The sequence below is a fragment of the Polyodon spathula genome, chromosome 10 (assembly GCF_017654505.1).
Source record: "Polyodon spathula isolate WHYD16114869_AA chromosome 10, ASM1765450v1, whole genome shotgun sequence".
Classification (NCBI taxonomy): Eukaryota; Metazoa; Chordata; class Actinopteri; order Acipenseriformes; family Polyodontidae; genus Polyodon; species Polyodon spathula.
The window spans coordinates 34,771,674-34,780,153 of NC_054543.1; the positions used below are offsets into that span (position 1 = coordinate 34,771,674).

Below are 8,480 nucleotides of genomic sequence, written 5' to 3' on the forward strand. Positions count from 1 at the left end.
ATATATAGAGAGAGAGAGAGAGAGAGAGAGAGAGAGAGAGAGAGAGAGAGAGAGAGAGAGAGAGAGAGAGAGAGAGAGAGAGAGGTTAAAGTCATTCTACTTTACTTATCCTGACTTTCTGTATAAAAGCTTTTCACATTGTAAGTCATCATATTTATATCTGTATATTTTCTAGGATTCATGAAGACAAGCCTTATTTCGCTCTTGGGAATGGAAAGATTGTGATGTTGAATGTGACTTTATACAATGCAGGGGATGATGCATTCCAAGCTTCTCTGCACATCAGATTCCCTGACACTCTGTACTTTGTTAAAGTTTTAGACTCGGTAAGATGGGTAACATGCACACTCTATATTATATTGTTTACACATAGCTTTTATGTGCCGTTTTTTGTAAGGTCTCATGCTATTGTTTGTGTGAGCTGCACCTTTTCAAGGTAAAACAAAAAGTATTATACACTTACAGTACATGTAATGCATTAATTAAACCTTACAAGTGTTATACATGTTTATTAAATATGATGCTACAGCACTTGGATTTTTGTTTCCTACCATGCATTTACCAACTAAGCCCTGCGTTAGATTTAATGTTAGATAAATATTCTATAAATTCCATGCAAAGATCAGTTTGTTTCTTTCTTTCTTTTTATTTACAGGAAGAGAAACACATTAGCTGTGATATAGCGGAAGATGATAGGTCGGTTGTGGGGTTGGATTGTAGTGTTGGCCATTTATATATCAACTCTCTGACAAAGGTAGACTACGTTTTTTAATTATTGTACAACCTTATGCCTTACTGTACTCATCCTAATTAATTTTCATTGTCCATCTAGCTAATGTTAAAATATAATGATGCATTTAAGAAAATGTATAATACTAATACAGCAAAGTTTTATTCAACATAACATAAAATCTGGATTAGGGTCAATCTGTAAGAGTGTACTTCAAAGTCTTGTGGAACTAAAATGTTAAACTCTTCGCTCCACAGACAGATGTCACTTTCTTTCTGGATGTGAACAAAGACAGTGTTCCAGAGGATCTCAACATAACAGTTAATGCAACCTGGTAAACACAGTTTCATCAAAATTACATTGTTGGAAAAATAAATACTCATAGCTTTGTGAAACTGGGAGCACAGAGAGCTGCATCCTCAAGTTTTGCAACATAGCTCATTTATTATATGATCTATTGCATAACTAAAGCACAAGAAAAGCAGATAACGGCTTAAATAATGAGTGGGAATAACAAGTGTAGTAGATGGCTTCTTGCTGCTGTATATTCAGGATTATAAAATATTGTTTAAACCACTAGACCTGCAGACATGTAATTACCTGCCTGAGAGATATGTGCTTTGTGATTGTATTGTAGTTAAATATCTGTTTTGACATGCTCTGTTTTTACCCTCACAGTGAAAGTGTAGAAAGAGCAGATCTTCTTCATGATAATATTGCAACTTTAATATTGCCTTTGAGATATGGGGTTGACTTAAATGTCCATGGGTAAGCTATCCTTTTCATCCCAGGAGAATAAAAGTGTATTATAATATAGTAATGTTGTCTAGTCTATGTTTTAATAAATAATCTGTCACATGAGTTTCCTGACTGAACCAATATACACACACTGGGGTCTATTCAATTGATCTAAATAGTTCAAATCAAAATACTGTCATCTATTAAACAAGTAAAACAGGAAATCTCCCTGATGTTGTACTCATTTTTACAGATAGCTTTGCAGAACCTTGATAGACCCTGTCACTGTTTTTTATCTATATGCAATTAAATAGACCCACTGCCTTTCTGCAAGCATTGACATACTGCAATATGTGTGTACCCGTTATAAAAACACTGCTGGAGAAATTTGCTTTTTCTCCCTAAGAAAAAAGCATTGGCTTTTCATTAGTTAGTTGGATAAAAAAAAAAAAAAAAAAAAAAAAAAAAAAAAAACACATAAGAAAATGGTCAGTTTTAGCACCCTAGCCATTTAGTTCCTTGCTGCTACCCTTTTTGCTGTGTATACTGTTCTTAGGACATTGTGTTTACAGAAGTGCAACTGCACGTGAAATGTAGGACACTCAGCTCTGGTACATTTGAGCTGATTTAGAAAAACTGAAGTACTGTGTATAGTGCTTCACACATTAAAAAAAAAGAAAACTCAGAAGAATGTATATTGTTTAGAATGGTAGAACATTTCACAGCTGTTAATATTGTGAAATACGGTAAATGTACATGAGTAAGATATGTTGTATCAGTTACAGCATCATACAAAAAAAAAGAATAAAGTTGTTTATTTTTCTTTTGATTTTAAAACAGGTTTGTGTCACCCTCTTCATTTGTATTTGAAGAGATGCAGAATAAATCTGATTGTTTTACTAAGACGTTTAATTATACTTTTACCGTAAGTTAATCTTCTGTTTGAACTTTTCCCTTTTATACTGGCCCTGTTAGCCATTTGTGCGCTTGCTACTGTGATTACTAGAATATGTAGCTTGTAGCTTGGTGAGGTCATATCAACAAAAAAACAGCATTAGTTATTGAAACTGTTTTGGTACACTTGCATCTGCAAATGGAGACAGTGAGGTCGGTTCTGTGGTCAGTGGCCTTGTACAGTAAAAAGGATCCCCCCCCCCCCCAAGGAGACATACATTATAAATACTGTACAGTACCTGTTTTATGGGCTTAGTGGTTTTGGTAAAAATGATTATGTGATCGTTTTGTTTTGTTTGATGTATCAATTTTTAAGTAGATACTCCAGAAATCAATATTGGAAACACTAAGACATATTTCTTTAAAAGTATAAAATTAAAAGTATGCTTTTAATTACATGCTCTAAAATACTGTAGTGTACTATTTGGAGAAGAAGAGTATGACAATCATAATCTTAAAAATATTGAGTCATATGTTTGCAGTGTATGATTGTTAAAAATGAATAAATGAATAGATTTGTCATAAATGTACTGTGTGCGTAACTAAGTGATTCCTCATTTATTTCCAGGTAGTTAATGTTGGCTTCAGCAAGGCCCCTGACTCTAGACTGGAGATCAGTATTCCTAATTCCATTGCACCACGCCCATTCAAACTGTTCAACGTTTTGGATATTAAGGTATCTTAATTACATTCTGTAAATTATATGATAAATTTTGATATTAAATGATTTTTTTTTAACCATGCATTATGTTTATAGTTTAATATTCATATAAAAATACTGTATTATAATAATTCAATTCTATTTGATTTTTTTTAGACTTCGCTTGGAGAATGTTATCTTCCGAATAATACAAAAGACTGTGATGTACCAGATCCATCATTTACTGAGGATGTCGTGTTTTTCTTTTCAAAAACAACAACCAGGCAATTGGTAAATACATATTCACTACCTGCATGCGTAGGACGCAAATCTTATTTTGTTACGGAACACAGACACAAATAAAAAACAAAACTGCAAACAATTATGACAGCCACTTAAAAACACAACTCACTTAAAGGGTTACAGAACACCTGCACGGATGTTATAACTTTTGCTCTAGGTATTTTTTTCATTTATTTTTTTTCATTATGGATCGTAAATCACTTGGAATACATTTTAACTTGATCATATGGCAGGAGACAAAATTTTTGTTGACTCAGAAATGTCTTCATCTAGACAATGTGGGGAAGCTATAAAAAAGGCCAACAAGATGCTTGGATATATTGTGAAAAGTGTTGACTTTAAATCAAGGGAAGTAATTTTAAAACTGTACAATGCATTAGTAAGACCTCATCTTAAATATTGTGTTCAGTTCACCTCGCTACAAAAAGGATATTGCTGCTCTAGAAAGAGTGCAAAGAAGAACGACCAAAATTATTCCGGGTTTAAAAGGCATGTCATATGTAGACAGGCTAAAAGAATTGAATCTATTCAGTCTTGAACAAAGAAGACTACGCAGCAACCTAATTCAAGCATTCAAAATTCTGAAAGGTATTGACAATGTCGACCCAAGGGACTTTTTCGACCTGAAAAAAGAAAAAAGGACCAGGGGTCACAAATGGAGATTAGACAAAGGGGCATTCAGAACAGAAAATACAAGGCACTTTTTTACACAGAGAATCGTGAGGGTCTGGAATCAACTCAAAATGTTGTTGAAGCTGACACCCTGAAGCTGCTTGATGAGATTCTGGGATCAATAAGCTACTAACAACCAAATGAGCAAGATGGTCCGAATGGCCTCCTTGTTTGTAAACTTTCTTATGTTCTTATGTTCTTATGATACACTGATTCTCCTACGAAAATGTATCCTTCTCTAGCCTGAGAGTCATTCCTATTAAACAATTATTATTATTATTATTATTATTATTATTATTATTATTATTATTATTATTATTATTATTAGTATTATTATTATTATTATTATTATTATAATACCGGTAAACTATAAGTTTCCTATGAATGCCAGAGTTTTGCAGTCTTTTTATTATTTAGCAGGTACGATACTACTTACCAACAATAAGATTGCAGATGCCTCCCTGTAACTAATAAGACTAAACATTCAGCTTACTGATGTCAGATTTTCAAAACTAATTCTGCTACTACCAAAATAAACAACAATTTCCTGCCAATTTGAAGTTTTTTTTTCTGAACAAACAGGAGGAAATTAACACAGGCACTCTAAAAAACAGTAAATGACATAACTTGAGTAAGAAATTACCTCAGAGAAGTCTATGAAATTTGGTTAGACCCACTTGACACTTTTTAGCTGCTGTATGTCACCATGCATTATAACAATGCAATTGTATCTCGGGTTTCTCGTGACATTGATTATGTACAGTTGAGCGCACATTATTCTTTATATTGTTATTATTGTTGTCATCATTGTATATTGTTAGTTGCTAGTTTAGTTTCTCATGTATTCATTTTTCCCCCTAGTACTGTATGGAGGATGACAGTTCTTGTTTAAATATATTTTGTGACCTTGGAGAAATGGAAACCAGAAAGGAAGCCACTGTTCAGCTACAGCTGGAGCTAACACCTTTAGTTTTGGCATTAGTAAGTTATTTATTTGTTTGTGTCCTTGCTTAATAGTATAGTATAATAGTAATAGATTGTAGGTAGTGCCATATGCAGTGTTTGGCATTACTTTTATGACATAATCTATTACAGTTACTTGAACACAATTGTTAGTTACAGTAACTTACTTTGAAGCTTTGTAGCTTTGCAGCTTTTGACAGATTAAAATAGTTACTTCTCGGGGGTGGCTAATTCCTGTCCTGTCTTATCGCAGGATCCGCCCCCAGACTTTACTTGGCTGATTTAAAGTTTGACTTGTGTTTTCTGATTTCCACGTTATGCATCAGCCGTACTCCTTTTTTTTATTTAAGAAAGTAACAATGTTATTTTTCTACAGAAAATGTAATACATTGCCACATTTCGTTACCTATCAGAGAAAGGAACAATTACTCTTGCAATTTACTGAAAACTTTAATCAGATTACAGTAATGTGTTACATGTGATGTGCTACTCCCCAACACTGGCTATATGGCCCGAGTCAATATTGGTAAACTTTGTTTTCAGGTATAATGTTTATGTTGTACACAAACATGCTCTTGTACACAATACTGATTAAAGGTATGGTCATGAGTTTCTCCCACCACCAGACCAAAATTACAGTAGATCAAAGTCAAACAAGACAGATTTGTTAGGTTGTTTTTAGTTTATCTGGATGTTATGAGTGAACTGATAGGAGTCAGTCTAGTGCAGCGAGCAATCCACCATGACTGAGTTGAAACTAGTACGATATGTTGTGTTGCTGGGACATTATCTGAGCCTATAGCAGCACATCTTGTTGACCAGTAGCAGCAAATTAGGTTCTAATCCATGCTGATCTACACTACAGGAAAGAGTGTCATTGACAAGGGACACTGACAAGCTTACAGAACTGGAAAGTGAAAATGAAAAAAAAAACATGCCTGTATAGAAGCCTTTTACAGCTGGAAGCTGATTGTCTGATGGTACTGAATTGTTTTTAGAATAAATACTCTATTTTTTTTACAGGGTAGAACTTCCATTTTTTATATTGAAACAATAGCTGACGCATTTCCCAAGCAGGACAGATATGTGATTGAACTACAAAAATACCAGTTTGCAAGTGTAAGTAATTTCTCTCTATTTATGACTGATTTGCATATGAAATGTCTTAACACACACAAAACCATTTGGGTGTAACCGTGATAAATGTCACTGGCCGTCAGCGAAGTCATCATTAAATCCCAGACACTAATGCATGCACTATTGGTCTCTTATCAATGTTTGTTCCTTTCTGATGTAAGATTGAAATGATCACTTGTTTTGCTTGACTTGTATCAATGCCTTTGTTAAATCTGGAACAGTTGTCTGCATTTTATTGAACAACGTAGATTGTTTAGAGTACATTGGTAAAACATGTATCAGGAAGAATGTAACATGCTATGTAGGTTCTAAGGGAAACGAGTGACAGCTATTGGCAGCTGTACCCTTATGTATCATTTCTTGTAAATGTTTTGTAGATTATTTTGGAAGCCCATCACGATCAGAAGCCAGTGAGGAGAGTAGAAGTATCCATTGTTGTATTCAGCCTATTTGTGGGGCTCTTTATACTCTTGCTGCTTATATATTTCCTTTGGAAGGTAGGTGTCAAAGTTTATAAATATCTTCATTTAAATAGGAGAAACTTAAGGCATTTTTTTTTTTACTCCCTTCTTATTATTAAGCTGTTAATTATTTTAGTTTATTTTTTATAATTATTATAATTTAAAATAGTATTTTACTTTTCTTTTTACAAAGAAAACAAAACATTAATGCTAAAACGCTTCAAACATTACATTCCAAGAGGTTAATTTAAGAGCTCCAATATATACCATAGTCATTTCTTGATAGTTCTGTAACCTTTAAAAAAAAAAAAAAAAAAAATGGTGCAAATTTAGCATGGTGGAAAATGCTTTCTTAGATATGACCACCCATGTCCATGAAAGTAGCATGAAATAAAACACTTGTTTAATCCTCAAATGTTTTTTATTCACAGGTTGGCTTTTTTAAAAGACATTTTAAAATGAAAGAACAGGACCATCGAGAAAGCTGGAACTATGTAAATAAGACTCAAGATGTCTATTGACAACAGAACCACCAACGGTAGAGAACATCTGGATATTAAAAAGAAAAAAACTAGTACAAACTCAAGGAAAAACAAACAAAATATTGTTATAGAATGGTTTTTAAAACCAGATCGTGTTTTTTAAAGCAGCATTAAGACTTCAAACAAGCATATGTATTTCAAAGTTAAAGAAGAACTGGTTTCTATCAGAGACAGTGTTACGTGTTACTGTCAAGTACAGTATGCTGTATGCAGAGTTCTTTCAAAGGTGATACAATTCAAAGACAATGAACTTACTTTTAATATCACCTTGTTTTAAATTTGATTTTATGAAACCTTGTTAGATACATTGTCAACGAGACAAATTAAATGCACTTTATCTTTTAAATCTGATAAGCTGGAATGTATTCACTAAGTGCATCTCTGAACCACAGCATATTAACAATCATATTATACCTCAGGTGATAAAACCAAATTACAGGGGGACCAGACACTGCATCAGTGACCAAACACATTTAAATGGTATAAAATAGTTACATATTATTGTACTAGTATCTGCAGCACAGAAATGCTCTATTTGTTAAATATAGTTTTATTCACCAGCTTATGGGCCAGATCACACCAGCTCTTGCTAACTGGCTAAATCAAGATAAAGTAATTTTAATTTTATTTTTTTCTTTAATGCCACCTTACATAGGAAGCACCAAGAACTGAACTGTGATTACAAAATATACAATGGATTTGTATGTTTCTGTACAAATATTTCAAATTACACAGCAATATGTAAAAAATAAAAATTAAATGTAATCATTATTTTACATACTTTTTTACGACTTCTAGTCAGGTGACCTTAAAATATGATTGGGTACAAAAAGCACAAGGAAAACAAGAAGAAAACTAAGTTTTTTTTTTCTTCTTGTGGATGGATACAAAACCAAGAATGCATCCTGTATGAACAATAAATAAAGCTACATGTACATCTCGTTTTGATACAGGCCCTCCTGTGGAGAGTCTTCTTTAAATAGTTTTTACAACTTGAATACAGTTATACACGTTCACATCTGCAAAGATACTCCCTCTATTGTAGCCATAGACAACTCATTTTACTAGTTTACAATGATAAGTGCTAGTTGTGAGGCTTAAAGCACACAATTTGAATAGTCTAACTGAATGTTGGCTCTTTATTAAATGTGTGAAATGTGTCTCAGTGAATACGGGACTCCAGCTCAGAAGCCAAACAGTGAATTAATTACCCTCCCCTTACCTCTTGCAACAGTGTTTGTAATGCTTGGTAACTTGTCTTAAGTAAAACTCTTACAATAAATTTCTGGGACCTAAAAAACAGCTGCCTTTGAGAACACTGCACCTGCAATGATAATGCA

General features: G+C 33.3%; 1 protein-coding gene across 1 annotated transcript in view; it reads left to right on the forward strand.

Moving 5' to 3' along the window:
• Positions 1 to 8,480, forward strand: part of LOC121322219 (integrin alpha-4-like) — a 29,869-nt gene that overhangs the window by 21,238 nt on the left and 151 nt on the right. Inside the window, exons 18-28 of the mRNA XM_041261849.1 lie at positions 176 to 326; positions 656 to 754; positions 988 to 1,064; positions 1,409 to 1,498; positions 2,309 to 2,393; positions 2,991 to 3,098; positions 3,240 to 3,353; positions 4,899 to 5,018; positions 6,024 to 6,119; positions 6,515 to 6,634; positions 7,030 to 8,480. The exon at positions 7,030 to 8,480 is cut by the window's right edge and continues 151 nt beyond it. Of these exons, the coding sequence (XP_041117783.1) occupies positions 176 to 326; positions 656 to 754; positions 988 to 1,064; positions 1,409 to 1,498; positions 2,309 to 2,393; positions 2,991 to 3,098; positions 3,240 to 3,353; positions 4,899 to 5,018; positions 6,024 to 6,119; positions 6,515 to 6,634; positions 7,030 to 7,119 (1,150 nt within the window). The 3' untranslated portion in view covers positions 7,120 to 8,480. The remainder of the gene's footprint in view (positions 1 to 175; positions 327 to 655; positions 755 to 987; positions 1,065 to 1,408; positions 1,499 to 2,308; positions 2,394 to 2,990; positions 3,099 to 3,239; positions 3,354 to 4,898; positions 5,019 to 6,023; positions 6,120 to 6,514; positions 6,635 to 7,029) is intronic.